Here is a 16,314-nt window from a genome sequence, read left to right as displayed (position 1 = left end):
AACCCACATATTACTGGGAGTGGGACTCGTGGTAGCCAAGAGGGACATGGCTCAAGAATGGAAGCATCAAACGGCCCCAGCGTTGAATGAATAGTGCTGGGGAACTGACTACTGGCATAACCTGAGAACACAGGGGCAGATTTACAATAAACTGACGCATCTCTGCATCATAGCAGAGATATAAGTTTACTTGTGTCACGCAAAAACCATGGTTGCGCTGAATTTAAAATTTGCGTTCTGGGACTTGTAGTTTTCCCTTTAAATACTGTGAGTCGGGTTCAACCAAATCCCCAGCAAGCACAGAGATTATATTAGAGAAAACGCCAGGGATGCTTGCTGGTGTCATGTCTGCCCTGGAAGCCACGCTCTTGGATAAGGTCAGTGTTCAGTGAGTGGGCGGCCCTGGCTCTGTTCCCCCATCATGGCGGCTCTTCTCAGCCTAGTCTCAAGTCCTTCGTTTGTTTTTATGATGTTCCGGTTACAGCTTGTCCTCTTCGTTCTATGGGCGGAGCTTGTTTTGGGCTTCTTTCGCCGCACGGTTGGGCGTGGGGAACTAGCACCACTTCCTGGAATCACCTCCGTGGAGTCAGCGATGGAGTCGGCGGGGCTGGGGCCGGAGCCGGCGAAGGACCGCGGCGCCAAACGTGAGCAGTGGGTGAGCGGGCGGGGCGGTGCCTCGTGGGGCCCCGTGTGCTGGCGGAGGTGTTCCCTCTGCACTGTGGGACTCAAGTGCTGTGTGAGGGGCTGCACCCTGCCTGCTTGGAGGGGAGGGGCTCCCGTGTGTGTCTGATCACGGCTCCCCGTGCAATGTGAACTCCCTGTGCACTGACCACAGCTTCCAGGGTACTGGGTGAGTTCCTCCCTGTGTACTGAGTGGGATCCTTTTGTAGTGGTCACAGCACCCTGTGTACTGGATGAATTGCTCCATGTCTGCTATAGGACAGCTCCCTGTGCACTGGGGCAGCTCCCTGTGCCAGTTCCCTGTGCACTGGGACAGCTCCCTGTGCACTGGGACAGCTCCCTGTGCCCTGGGACAGCTCCCTGTGCCATGGGACAGCTCCCTGTGCCCTGGGACAGCTCCCTCTGCACCGGGACAGCTCCCTCTGCACCGGGACAGCTCCCTCTGTACCGGGACAGCTCCCTGTGCCAGCTCTCTGTGCCCTGGGACAGCTCTCTGTGCCAGCTCCCTGTGGCCTGGGACTGCTCCCTGTGCACCGGGACAGCTCCCTGTGCACCGGGACAGCTCCCTGTGCACCGGGACAGCTCCCTGTGCACCGGGACAGCTCCCTGTGCACCGGGACTGCTCCCTCTACACTTGGGCAGCTCCCCCTGCACTTGGGCAGCTCCCCCTGCACTTGGGCAGCTCCCCCTGCACTTGGGCAGCTCCCCCTGCACTTGGGCAGCCCCCTCTGCACTTGGGCAGCTCCCCCTGCACTTGGGCAGCTCCCCCTGCTCTTGGGCAGCTCCCCCTGCTCTTGGGCAGCTCCCCCTGCACTTGGGCAGCTCCCCCTGCACTTGGGCAGCTCCCCCTGCACTTGGGCAGCTCCCTTCGCCCTGGGACAGATCCCTCTGCCCTGGGACAGATCCCTCTGCCCTGGGACAGATCCCTCTGCACTTGGGCAGCTCCCTCTGCACTTGGGCAGCTCCCTCTGCACTTGGGCAGCTCCCTCTGCACTTGGGCAGCTCCCTCTGCACTTGGGCAGCTCCCTCTGCACTTGGGCCAGCTCCCTCTGCCCTGGGCCAGCTCCCTCTGCCCTGGGCCAGCTCCCTCTGCCCTGGGCCAGCTCCCTCTGCACTGGGCCAGCTCCCTCTGCACTGGGCCAGCTCCCTCTGCACTGAGCGTGTTGCTCCATGACTACTCTGTGGCAGTTCCGTGTGTAGTTTTGGTGTGAGGGGAGCAGGGTGCTGGTGTTCCCTGCCTTCTGGTGACAGCACACTTTGTACTTGGGACTGTTGCTCCTGATGTACCAGGTACGCGGCTTCCTGTGTACTGACATGGCGGCAGCACTTTGTGTACCACTAACAACTCCCTCTGCACTGGATGAGCTGCTCCCAGTGTGCTCTCCTTGTGTACTGGTGACATCGCCCTGTGTTAATGGGATGGGCTGCTCATTATATACTTGTGACAGCTCCCTGTGTACCACTGGAGCAGTTTAGGGCAACCATTTTGTACCACTGGAGGGAGCAGAACTGCTCCCTGTCTGCCACTGGGGTGTGGACGGAGCTCCTGTCTATCACTGGGGAGGAGCCGAGCAGCTCCCTTGGCGCTACAGGGATGTGCCTGGCAGCCCCCTGTGTACCACTGGAGAGTGCAGAGCAGCTCCCTGTGCACCACTGGAGGGTGCAGAGCAGCTCCCTGTGAACCACTGGAGGGTGCAGAGCAGCTCCCTGTGTACCATAGGAGAGTGCAGGGCAGCTCCCTGTGTACCACTGGAGGGTGCCGTGACAGCTCCCCGTGTAGCACTGGAGGGTGCCGTGACAGCTCCCCGTGTAGCACTGGAGGGTGCCGTGACAGCTCCCCGTGTAGCACTGGAGGGTGCCGTGGCAGCTCCCCGTGTAGCACTGGAGGGTGCCGTGACAGTTCCCCGTGTAGCACTGGAGGGTGCCGTGACAGCTCCCCGTGTAGCACTGGAGGGTGCCGTGGCAGCTCCCCGTGTAGCACTGGAGGGTGCCGTGGCAGCTCCCCGTGTAGCACTGGAGGGTGCCGTGACAGCTCCCCGTGTAGTACTGGAGGGTGCGGGCCAGCTCCCCGTGGAGCACTGGAGAGTGCCGGCCAGCTCTCTGTGTAGCACTGGAGGGTGCAGGGCAGCTCCCCGTTTAGCACTAGAGGGTGCGGGGCAGCTACTTGTGTAGCACTGGAGGGTGCAGGGCAGCTACTTGTATAGCACTGGAGGGTGCGGGGCAGCTCCCTGTGTAGCACAGAGGGTGCGGGGCAGCTCCCTGTGTAGCACAGAGGGTGCGGGGCAGCTCCCTGTGTAGCACAGAGGGTGCGGGGCAGCTCCCTGTGTAGCACAGAGGGTGCGGGGCAGCTCCCTGTGTACCACTGGAGGGTGCGGGCAGCTCCCTGTGTACCACTGGAGGGTGCCGGGACAGCTCCCTGTGTAGCACTGGAGGGTGCGGGGCAGGTCCCCGTGTAGCACTGGAGGGTGCGGGCAGCTCCTGTGTAGCACTGGAGGGTGCGGGGCAGCTCCTGTGTAGCACTGGAGGGTGCGGGGCAGCTCCTGTGTAGCACTGGAGGGTGCGGGGCAGCTCCTGTGTAGCGCTGGAGAGTGCGGGGCAGCTCCCTGTGTACCACTGGAGAGTGCCGGGACCGCTCCCCATGTAGCACTGGAGGGTGCGGGGCAGGTCCCCGTGTAGCACTGGAGGGTGCGGGGCAGGTCCCCGTGTAGCACTGGAGGGTGCGGGGCAGCTCCTGTGTAGCACTGGAGGGTGCGGGGCAGCTCCTGTGTAGCACTGGAGGGTGCGGGGCAGCTTCAGTGTAGCACTGGAGGGTGCAGGGCAGCTCCCTGTGTACCACTGGAGGGTGCGGGCAGCTGCCTGTGTACCACTGGGATGTGCCATGCATCTCTATATGTACCTCCTGGAGGGTGCGGGCAGCTCCCTGCATACCTTATGGAGGGTGCCTGGCAGATGCCTGCGTACCTCCTGGAGGGTGCCGCATCTTTGCGGTAGCACAAGTAATAGGGAAACAGACAACGAAGGTAGTAACCAAGAACAAGCACTGGCGTTGCCAATAGGTCTCGCAGTAGGAAAGTTTGAGCTATTGGTCTTGTAAATGACATTTTTTTTTATTTATGTGTTGGTTTTGAAAATAGCTAAATTAATAGCTTTGTCATTTTCAATGCCAATAGTTATAACGTTCGCAAATGGGATACCTATAGCATTTGTAATGCAACATGTTTTGTATTTACGTGACTTGGACGTATTGATATTACAAATTACAATGGCTTTTAATTTTTTAAAATAATTAATACTTAAATAAAAGTGATTGTAATTTATAATGGCAATAGCTTAAACTTCTGTAAATAACTTTTGTGAAGATTATGTTCAGTGTATTTTATTGTGATGAAAATCCAAGAACAGAAATGAAATATTAACTTTTTTTGTGACATTTGTAATAAAGCTTGAAACATTGAGAGAACATATTTGAACCAGTTGTTGTTAATTGGTTGCAGAGATTGATGCAGGGGTTGTGCTGAGTGATGCAGGGGTTGCGCTGAGTGATGCTGGGGTTGCAAGGGAAAAACGAGTCTAACAGAGGGCAGAAGGGCAGAAAAACGCGGCCGCGAAATAAAATTAAATAAACGCGGCCGGGAAATGAAATTAAAAGCGGCCGGGCCGGCGCATTCCTTTGTACTGAAGCAGGGGGTGGAGGAGCGGATGCCTTTGAAGTTAAGCTCATGGCCTCGCCAAACAAAAATTAGCCTGTGAAATAAGAGCTGCTTGTGTCCAGAATGGCAAAGTAATTGAATAAAAAGAAAGCAAAAAAACAGAGGTGGGGGTATAACGTTGGCAGGGTAATAAATCGTCTTTGATTCGTACTGCCAACGACACAGGGCCGGATCCCTAGGAAGCCTTTGCTATAATTATAAAATCAAGTTTAAACATAGATAACGACCCCATCCTACCCTTAAACGCGACCAATTATTATGCACCTCTCAGAGCAAAATACACAAAAGCTGCTGCGCAGTGTGCCGACATACGTGTATAACCCAAAGTGCCCCCACCACACGTGGACCCATGTGTGAAAGGACTAGCAGCCCGTCCTGATCATAGCAAGATGGCCCGTTTAATAGTTGTTCAAAAAAGCACCATTGTTGGTTAATCTACACCCGAAAGTACGCAGGGATGTCACACTCCCTTCTTGGCACTTGAGAACTTTGAAGTGCCAGGTCGCTAGAGCAAGCGGTCAGGGGCCATGGTGCAATTAAGTGTTTGGATTGTGGCAAGCTGCGTGTAGGACAGTTTAAAGTGCAGGTCTGTGGAACAATACATCAACGACAAAACTGAATTTAAAGTGCTGGATAGTGGGTGAAATGGCTACTGTATCCTGCTTTTTGCACCACGTCCAGAGATCTGAAAGGCAAAAGCAGGGGCATGCACGGTGCCCCGTTTTAGGTGTTGGCACTTGTGGCGCATTACAACATGATCACAAAGCAATGGCTGAAGGGGGCTGACCGGAAGTAGGGAGCTCAAGGGGCTGGGCCAGAAGCCCACTGTATGTTAAAACAAAAAAAATCTTGGCTGCATTAGTATATTAAAGCAAGACCGACCAGCTTTGGCGTGCGGGCAGAATCAAACACTGACACACAATTGCACGTCAGAGAGACACACACACAGACTGACACATACTCAGAGGCACACACACCATCCCCTTCCACGACAACAGTCTTGCAGAGCAGCAGACCTTGATGAATGAGATCTCATTAAGGTGATGTCAGTGCCCAGCAAATAAACACGGCCCGGATGTCAGGCGGGACGATTGTTGTTAAACTGCTGGTAACCTGCGCATTTGTCCCCAGTAGCAGCAGATTGCAAAGGAGTTGACTCACTGCGCAGCAGCTCTCGGAGGGCTGGAAAGATCAACGGCAGAGTCCAGAAGTCAATTACGAGGTTTTTGTTCAGAGCGAGGGTTTTAATAAAAGTACAGCGTCGCCAGCCTCTTCCTTGTCCTCAAGAATGCCCGAAGCGGAGGGAGCGGGTTTCTTTTTTTACGCAAGGGGCACTGGAAGAGGGCACTTTTGAGTTAATGAATGAAGGAAGGCTCCCAGCCCTCCAGGCCGTAAGCGGAAGTGGGGCCGAGGGGAGGGGTATTGATTTACACATATCTATAGAACAGGTTTTACGAACAAGGTGAGAAGCTCCCCCTGCTTACACAAAGGGGCTTGTGGGAGGAGCTGGGGGGCCGTGGGTGCACGCTTAGCGGGGAGGGGTCTAGGGAACAGAGATGTGTGGGGGAGAGCAGATACCCAACAAACCGAAACTGCCCCTCCCACACCGCAATAAACGTGTGCCCACAAACATTGCATTTCAGTGCACAGAAGACAAGACCCTCACATCACTTGATAAAAGCCCACTATGAAATTGTAGACTAGTTCACGAACACCCACAAAACAATCTGCCACTGTGTTTGGTCCATTCAATCCAAGCGAGGCCTCTTTCACACGCCCCATCCATGGGTGTCATCAGATAGTTAATTGTAGTTTCTGTTTCCTTCTTCTCCATGTGCACATTTCTTTTTTCTTCAGTAGTAATTTACATTTATTTTAGATTGTTGTCATCTGACGATGCCTGATAATAGTGATCTAGCAGAGTGACTGCAGTGAGAATGAACATCCTGTCTTTGACAGGGGTGGGAACAGTAAGGTTTAGTGTGTAGTGTCAGGGAGATCTGGGTGGTGCATAGATGTGTAATGACAGGGAGCTGTGAGGCAGGGCATAGGTGGGAACAGCCAAGGGAATCTGGGGGTGGGGCATAGGTGTGCCCATCCAGAGTCCTGTAGATGGCGGGCATACATGTATACAGTCAGGTAAATCTGGGAGCGGCAAAAAAAAATTACAGGAGAAAACCTGAATTCTTTCCTTGCAAGTGTTTGGAGTTACTGAGAACACACCCAAATCAGCTGTTTAGAACAGGCAGAAAGAGAGGTGCTAATCACAGATAACAAAAGCTTCATTAGCATGACTAGAGAGAGTAACTAAAGTACACATTCTTAGTTCATTTTGACGTTAATTAAACACCGTGGTGGTTATAAATTGACAAGTCTACTAGACAAGGGTTCAATTGATGAATCAGTGTGGCCCGTTTCTTCAGTTGCCTGTAAACAGGCCGCCATACCCTGCAAAACACTTGCACAGTGGTCTGTGCAAGTTAACAAAAAACAAAAAACACCAGCCCTCGTTTGCATATTCGTGACACTTTAAAAAAAGCCTTTGATGCAGCAGAATCTGCATTAAAATAAACAATAAAATTCAAGCAGCGGTTCGAGGTCCAGTCTTCATGCCCTTCATCCTTCTGAGGCCAGTTAGACAAGTTACAGTTCCTTGTCACTGCGGTGCCTACGGGCGCCCAAGAGACATGAGCGGGGGTCAGGCGCTGTCTGGGGAGGGGTGAAGGGGTGTTCTTACAGTTGGGCATCGAGTACATACAATTCCGTGGAACCTGCAGCGCGCATGGAGGACTGACTTGCACCCCCTCCCTGGGCCTCCCCACCACCACCACCCCCCAAGTTCACCCGGCGGCAGGAGTGGAGCAACGTGCGAGAGGATGGGTGATTGGGAGGGGGGTTACACGGGGTATTTTATTTAATTTATTTAATGCAATTTTATATAGCGCGAACTTTACCCGAAGGTGTCGGAGCGCTTTACATAAGAACCAGTTGCAAAACATAAGGACTGTGGATTACTGCGTTCCATAAAAGATACAAACAAACAAAAATTGCAAATGTACAAGATTTGGCTTTAACGTGTGTAGGGTGGGGGCGTTATCAATTCAAGTTGGGTATGCGCAAATACTGGGAAATGGCAGAGGATGGATGTTTTGCCGGGCTCGGCCCACTGACATGTAACTATCTGTGAAGGAATAGAAGTACCACAGAAGGTTTAATGAGCGAGGCAGCCACGGGAAGAGGCAGCGACAGGTCTAGTTACAGGGCTAAAGGGGGGGGGGGGGGGGGGGGAGGGGGACACGAGACCCTCCAAGAGAAGGAATTTTCAGATAAGGAGAATGGGGTGGGCTGGCTATGAGCCATTGGGCGGTCCCTCAAATCTGGTTTATAGGGGTGAGACGGCGAAAGTTTACCTAGCACTCCGCCTTGCATCTTTCCAAGGCCAGTTACAGGAAAGACTGTCATTTCTTGTAGGGGGGGGGGGGAGACTGTCTGGGGCGGTAGGAAGGGAGTTTATACAGTGAGAGATGCGAGGGAAGCCGGAGCTGGTTTGCACAGGTGGGGGCAGAGCAGACTGTCACCTTCGGGAGAGGAGGGGGCCCCTCGAGGCGGGTGGCGGTTCGGACGCATGGGGAGTACGAGTCATACTCAAACAAGGAGGAGCATAAGGCACAGAGACAGGGAGCCAAAAGTGCCGAGAAGCACACAAGCAGTACGTGCTGTTGGGATAGGGTAACCGATGACTGACAGTGATAGAGGTCATTCCACAAGAGAAAGGCATGTTAGATGCTTTATGAATCCAAGGAAGTGATATCGGACCGTTAGCTTGCTTATAGTTCCTCAATTGGAATGGCAGGGGCAGTGTGCGAGAACACAAACGTAGTTACAAGGGCAGGGTTTAACAAGCGATGCGCGCTCTCTGCTGGGGGAGGGAGAGGGCCATTAAAGGAAGGGGGCGGAGAGGAGCCTGAAAGTTCAAAGAAAAGCGAGATCAAAGGAAGGGTGGAAGGGACATTGGCGAGCGAGCGTCATTAACACACAAAACATGTAAGCAACAAGAACAAGTTGAAGAGTTAATGGGAAGATGCTCCTGAAACAAGGAAAGCGAAAGTAAATGGGAAATCTAAAGCGGAGCTGGAGAGTGAGCGCACGCACGAGCTGCCTGTGAGAGGGAGGCTGATTACCTGATATGTGTCACTCGAGTGCATTCAAATATATGCGTAGATAAGTGACGGTTGCACAGAAGTATATAATTGTGGTGAAGGCACACTATTAAGAGAAGGAAGGGAAAAGAGCCAAGCTATAGGTCGGTCAATAAGGCACTTATGTTTAAGAGGTAACAACCAACATAATCACGTGAAACACTAAGGGAGAAGCATCGTGCCATGTTTTAACAAGTTGAAGAGTTAATGGGAAGATGCTCCTGAAACAAGGAAAGCGAAAGTAAATGGGAAATCTAAAGCGGAGCTAGAGAGTGAGAGCGCACGCACGAGCTGTGGGAGGGAGGCTGATTACCTGATATGTGTCACTCGAGTGCATTCAAATATATGCGTAGATAAGTGACGGTCGCACAGAAGTATAATTGTGGCGAAGGCACACCAGAAACAAAAAAATGAAACGCCGGATGGGGGCGGGAAAGCCTGGTGGGAGGCGTGAATGCGCGAGGGGAGGCAGGCGGATTGGGAGAGAAGCCTGATGGGGGCGGGAGAGCCTGGTGGGTGGGCGTGAAGGAGGGGAGGACTGGGCTGGGCTTGCATGCGGATTGGGAGAGAAGCCTGATGGGGGCGGGAGAGCCTGGTGGGTGGGCGTGAATGAGGGGAGGACTGGGCTGGGCTTGCATGCGGATTGGGAGAGAAGCCTGATGGGGGCGGGAGAGCCTGGTGGGTGGGCGTGAATGAGGGGAGGACTGGGCTGGGCATGCATGCGATGCGCGTGCATGTTGACGGGCACTGCATGAAAACCGCGGGCTGAAAGCCCTTTGGTTTGAAGAGAAAATAGCCGACTTGAATTCTCCCCATTTCCCATTCCTGCGGAATGGTAAAGGCTCGACCTAAAAACTTAATAAAATAGTTGAGTTTTGTCTTAAAACGAGAAAAATCAGAGACCTAGTGTAACAGCAGGGCAGATGATACTACAGCTTGGAACTAAGTACCTGAAAGTATCATCTACCACAATGGACCTGAGGAGCTTCAAATAGGGTGCAGGCCTTAGATCGAAGGAACATAAGGTTCCACTTGTTGCAAAAAAAAAGGAGCCATAGCGATAAAATACTTCTTGGATAAAACAAGAGTATCTTAGAGTGCCTGGAAACCAGTGTGGAGAGAAATGGACAGTGGAAACATGTTCAAACAACATTACACTACTACCTTTTTTGCAGCACTTCCAGTGATCTTGAAGACATCCTTTTTTCAGGAGCTTCGACGTTTACTCGCATCCCTAATCTGGAACCCTAAGAGACATAAAGTTAGGATCGAAGCAATGACCCCGGCATTTGAGATTGGCAGTCTGGGTGTTCCCGATTATGAGTTATACTACGCTGCTGCTCAGCTACAATGGCCACCATGGTGGATCCATGCTGTGTTATGCCCTGAAAGGGAAACACTGGATCTTGACTTGGGTGGACGTTCCATACGTGGATGGTTACTGACGTGTCCATCTCACCGGGAGGCCCCCAATGTTTTATCAAAAGTAGCTATATCGTGCTGGAGGAAATACACTCACAACACCCCTATGTTAACCTTATGGAAATCACCACTTTGCAGATCCTTACGGGCCCTCTACTGTATGGACGACTTGACAGCTGGTTATACGACATGGGAGGACGTGATAGTGGCCTATGCGCATGTTCGAAGACTTGACGGAGAGAAGTGGCCTACCCCAGGGCAGTTTCTGGTATACTCAGCTCTTCAGGATGTGGCTTGCAAAATGTGGAATGCCGGGAGAGATTGATGCTGACTGCCACAACCTCGCACCAAAAGATATCTGTCCTATCTGACACTGAATCGTGGTTTGTTTGGCCCATGCTCCATTGCCCTTTTGGGTTTAGCCCCAGATCTCTCTACTGGGGTGAATGTATGACATTGTTCTGCACTCAGTCCATCAATTGTTCTTTTTGCATTTGTCACCCCGAGTTGGACAGGGATGCCCAGACGTGGGCCCTGTGCTCTCCATGCCACTGGAGTCAAGCTATCTTGGCTGATGAGGGGAGAAACCCCCAAACCGGTCCTAGGATGCTTGTTTCCAGTCCAGGGAGGAACTGACCTGGCAGTTCAGGTTGGACGGTTCCCATTGGGCGCAGGGTCAAGACATTTGCACATGGTTGGGTCCAAACTGGAATGGCATGGTGAGCAAAAAAACGATGGATTTAGGCCCACATCTCTGTCCTGGGGTGAATGTATGACATTGTTCGTATTCTGTCCATCAATTGTTCTTTTTGCCTTAGAGACTGGTTGGCTGCCTAGTTGTCCACGGAATTGGTGGACCCTGTTTAGCAGCGATGTCTTAGTTCCCTTGAACTGATAACGCCTAACTCTACATTCTGATACATGCAATTCAATTACCTGCACCATACATACCTTTTTCCGGATAGACTAGCCAAGATGTATCCTGAGGATTGTACACACTGTTCCAGATGCAGTCATGATACAGCTGACTTTTTGCATATGGTCTGGACATGTCCAGTGATCTCAGATTACTGGCATGTGGCAACATCTTGTATTTCAACCATTACGAACTCCATCCTGCTGTGTGATCCCACTCAGTGTCTCCTTAACATAGGGGTGATAACAAAAAAACGAACCAATTATTGTGTTTCCAGAATCTGATGCTGATCTTAGCAAAGCGACGTTTAGCCATGTCCTGGAAGGAGACAGCCGCCCCTGTCATTCCAACATGGCAGGCGAATGTGGTACACCTGAGCTTTCCATTAGAACCAACGCTCGGGTAGGGATGTGAGATGCAACCCCATCGAGCAACGGGTAGATTATATTTACAAACTGACTACATTGTTGTCCCCTAGTGAATGAGGCCCCTAGGTTTTCAGAGAGGATTTTGAGGTCCCTCCGTCTCCCTCAACATTATGTTATATTGTGTAGGTGAAGGGGGTGGGAGGTGTTGACGGAGGAGAAGGGCGATTATGAGCTTAGTTGGTTTTATGTGATTCAATGTGAAGTTTGATTTCACTTTTCTTTCCCTATTTAGTTCTTAGACATCTGTGACATTGCTATTACTTTAATTTTGTATATGCATATCTTTGTTAGTATGTTACAATATTTACTAGTGTTATGTTATGTTATGTTAATGGGTGTCTTATATAGCGCACGGCTACTCCAAGGAGTGTCCCGGCGCTTTCTGACCCATGGCTGAAAGGGGAAAAGAGGAAACAGGAGACCTAACAGTTATTGATTGTAAGTGTTATTAAGGACTATCATGAGGCTTATGTTGTTGCCTCCCATGCAATAGCGGTTATCAAACTGATATCATTGTTTGCTGGTCTTTAGGTTGAATAAAATAAAGAAAGATTATTTTTTTTTCCAATGCACCCCTTCCCTTCATGCAGGGCTCACCGCCTAATTTTGAAGCCTTAAGAGCTTCCCAGTTAGGATCTTCAGAAAAACCAAGGTAGACCAAATAAACGTAGTCGAGTCGAGACCCAACCAAACTGTGAATCCTACATTTAATCCCCAGCAGTGAAAGGAAGGAGCTCTTAAAGGGTTTGCATCAAAAAACAAGATAACCAGACTTTCTGTTTTTTTCATGTAGCTTTATTCACTCTTTTTATAGTGTAGCAATAGAGAGCAAAGGAAATACCAAATGGTATATAATACAGTGGCCTATAGATAAGAACCACTTAGTGTGAGTTACTTAAACAATTTACATTATTGCATCAGACGGCGTGTAATCAAATGAGGATAATACATGCAGCTATCTGGAGTGTTATTAAGGTATTGTTGGTTTGATATATAAAGAGATGCGAGTATAGAGAAGATAAGAAAGGAAAGATAAGAGTTATTGTTTGTTGACGTCCTTTGTAATCGAGATGGTGACAACTATCATAGCAATGGGTGGCATCAGAATTACAGGCAACGCGGTCATAGTTGGTGGTATACAGCTACTATGTGGTGGAGGTAATGCTCTTGTTCAGTGTTTTATGTTTTCTGGGCCTCAAGTGTTATATGTATTTATGTATTTATTTATTCCATTTGTTAGGCGCACAAATCATCCCTGAGGGGATCTCTAGGCGCCTTTGCAGTGGGGGTAAGGTGGGACAAGCTGTGATTGAAGAGCTTACTGAGTAAATAGCCATGTTTTCAGAACTTTTTAAAAAAGTGGTGAATACAGAGCATGCTCAAATAGATAGAGGTAACTGATCCCAGTGATGGGGGGCCAAGAATAAGAATGAGCGGCTTCGGAACCTGGCTGTTCTAATGTTTTTGGGGCATAGAAGTAATAGATCACTTGAACTAAGCTGATGAGCCGGGATGTATGGCTGCAATTTGTGCCTAAGGTAGAGTGGACGGTTTCCATGCAGGGTCTTACAAAGCAAGCAGAGAAGTTTAAAGGGGCACGCTTTTTGATCATGAGCCAGGGAAGAGAGAGTGCTCCAACGGAGAAAGGGGGGGGGGGAGATTCAGAACCGACGAACAGCAGAATTCTGCACCATATGTAAAACCCAAAAATGGAAGTCTGGTAGGACAAAGGCAGGATTCATCGACAGCCAGGCAGTGGATACACAAGAATTGTCATGACATCCTGTTCCCTTCCATACGCCTTTAGTGCTATATGTAGCTCTAAGGCCTGTCAAGCAAGATTTGACACTCTGCTGTCAAAAGGAGGCCCACTCTTCCTGCACCCCCTCCCTCCAAAAGTCTCTGAGTCCAAGTTTAGTGTGGCCGAAGACTCATGACCTCTTTAACAAGCATTTGCAATGCAATAGGTCTCGCATTAGTTAAAGTTGGAGCTGGTGGCGTTGACAATGAAAACATTTTTACTTTTGTAGGTAAACACTTGTTGAAATCCTTAAGTATGTGGTCAATTAAATTTTAAACTAAAGGGAAACAACTGTAAAGTTGAACACCTGCCATGGTATGATGCTGTCTGATCCCGTTCTGGTTTTACTGCATCCAGCACCTTGGGAGCAGTTTCATTTGTGCACTACAAATACCAGAATGCTTTGTGTTACATCAAAACCTATGCCTGGATATAGTCCTCAAGACATGGGGTTGGTCGATGGCTAGCACACTGACAGCAAAGTTGCTCTGCAGGCTTGGTACCGAAACAGGGAGGAGTGTGTTAACACGACCCACACAACAACACACAAAAATAAGTGTTTTGTTTTTTTTTAAATCACAGCAACCTCATACTGAAAGGCAGTCTGCACCTTGACAGAAATAGGTTTACAATTCTCAGCAGAAAGCCCCAGATCTACCGAGTTATGCTGCTGAAGCACGCTCCCTGAAACCTGTCCATTTTTGTGACGGTTTTTCGTCTTTCTCGAACTCTCTTTCCGCTCTGTTTTCCCTCTACTGCATCTGTTGAATGATTGTATGCTTTTAACTTTTTTTTACTGTTTTGGTACTGCATAAATAATGTACACATGTTCCTAAGTTAAGCCTCTCTGCTCTGTGCCATAGCTGCCAGGGTGTTGAGTTCTCACTAATTTAGTGACTTTGAAGGTTCACCCTCATACAGGATTTGATTATTCCTTGAGGTGGGTAGTCGTCCACCCCAATTAATAATCCAGTTTCTTGCAGGCAGTAATAGCCAGAGTGACTTTTTTAGAGTATAGAGTTCCAAGAGACAAAGTGGAAGTGTGTGAGAACCATACGTTGCCAACCTTGTAGCCAAGGAGACAAAGGCTGGATTGAGGGTGGAGCAAAATAATGGTCTTGTTTGTTTCAGAAAGTGGGAATGGTGTGCTTTAAGTATGTGTATTTGTTTGTTTTTGTGTGCATGAGTCCATATACATGTACGTGTATGTATGTGCCTGGCATTGTGTCCCTCCTTTAAATAAATATTATTTTCCTAGAGGCAATTCCTGCTGTTGGGAAACACCACATGAATCTGATGCCCCCATTGGAAGGGTTTAATTTCTGGTTCAGTTATGTCTATTTCTGACATAAAGTTGGCACTAGCATAATAACAGTAAATCTTGAAAGTTGTGGGACAGATTTGGATTAATCAAGGCTTAAAGACAGCTGTCTATGCCATATTGTGAGTATTTGCGGCTTAATTAAGGCCAACTATCGTGTAATCATGAGTATCCTCGGAATAAAGATGTCTGTGGCTGACATGATGTAGAAGTTGTTGTGGGCAGCAATGGCACAATCATGCTACTGGCATTGTGTTGAGCATCCTGGGCATCCTGGGCATAATGTGGGCAACTTTGACTTTCTTGTGTACATCCATGGCATGGTAAAGTAAAACCGGGGCATGTGGGTCAGAAACTGTCTTTATGATGCATTTGTACCAGGGAAATTACAAGGTGATGTTTAAAGACCATGCATGAAATATGATTTTTGAGACAAAAATTGTTTTTCAGAGAAAGACAATGTTATCTTTGTAGTAAAACGAAATGGAAAGGTAATATTTGATAGACAACCATATATTTTGACAAACTGATATGCTGATGTCTGAAAATCATAGGAATGAAAATCCCAAACTTATTTAAGCTGCAGCACTAAATGATGCCACCGTTATTCATTAGTCTTGTGAAGGCATTTTATGGGATAATTCTTTTTCTGACATTGCTGGTAGTAACCCCGTCTTCTACATTGGGACGATTGGTGTTCTATTACAATATCGAATTTTTAAATATTGTTCAGCTAAAATTTTGTATCCAGATTATAGACTCCTACAATATCCTAATTGTACGCATATATAGGTAAATATGGTTTCACATTTATTTTACTCCACATCTATTTATCTTGAAGATATAAGGTATGCAGATGTTGAGTTTAGAATGGTAAATCTGTACTTTCATGTATATGTATTTTCATGATTAATATCCGTCAATTTTCTGGATATGATATTTTAGCATCTCTCAGTTTTGCGACATGCATCTGGGTGGTTCACTACTAGTAATCCTCCAAGCTGTGCCCGCTAGCTCTTGTTGTAGAAGAGGTTGTGAGCATTGCTATTTCTAAGTCGGGTTTGATGCCCCCCCAAGCCGGAATTCCATAATGAACTAAGCAGCAAAATGTTCCTCTGTGAACTTCCCTTTGATGCTTGCTTGTGAAGTGACCTCCAGTTTAGGAGGCAGAAAATGAGTCCCAATGGCCTTAAGCATGACCATTCCACCCTCTTGTTTCCGCTCCCCAAATATTCCCTCTCACAGCTCTCACTGAGGGTATTGATGTTAATGCTGATGTGGAACAGCTCCTGACCGGTGTAACTAAGATGGGTAACATGGGTCACACTGCCAACATCTCTCTAGGATTGTCTGAACTTGGCACAGCTGGGTGCAGATAGGCTTGTCTTTGGCATACCCCTGGTGCATGGGTGCATGGCTGCATGCTGCCAGTAAATAAACACCGATCCATCCGGAGCCACTAGAGCGCGCACTTAGGAAACTTGGAACTCACCGCCTGAGATGGACGTTCCTAGCAGGAAGCCTCCCAAGTCAAATGGCTCCCAAATACAGAAGGTGGTGCCACTAAAACAAAAGGAAACGTTTTTCTCATTGAGACATCCCAAATCCAATATGCAAGTTTTGAGGTGCCTCCCGTAGCTCATCATGCACCAGATCTCAAACTGCGCCTCATGGAGCAGCCTCAGTGAGGTGAACCCGGCATGGGGCTGTGCTTGTTGCTCTTTATAGGCGATGAGACCTCGCAGTGTAGGCTGGAATCATCCTGTTGCAGCAATACCAGGCTACTTTGAGTATTGATGCTCCTGTAGTGGCACAGTGAGCTAAAAGGAGATGGCT

General features: G+C 49.2%; 1 protein-coding gene across 1 annotated transcript in view; it reads left to right on the top strand.

The window, feature by feature from the left end:
- Positions 1 to 521: 521 nt before the first annotated feature.
- Positions 522 to 16,314, top strand: part of BLOC1S2 (biogenesis of lysosomal organelles complex 1 subunit 2) — a 48,832-nt gene continuing 33,039 nt past the window's right edge. The window contains exon 1 of the mRNA XM_086942661.1: positions 522 to 644. Coding sequence (XP_086798787.1) covers positions 593 to 644 — 52 coding nt within the window. The 5' untranslated portion in view covers positions 522 to 592. The remainder of the gene's footprint in view (positions 645 to 16,314) is intronic.

The sequence above is a fragment of the Lissotriton vulgaris genome, chromosome 11, assembly GCF_964263255.1.
Source record: "Lissotriton vulgaris chromosome 11, aLisVul1.2, whole genome shotgun sequence".
Taxonomy (NCBI): domain Eukaryota; kingdom Metazoa; phylum Chordata; class Amphibia; order Caudata; family Salamandridae; genus Lissotriton; species Lissotriton vulgaris.
This window is presented reverse-complemented; position numbering and strand designations above follow the sequence as displayed.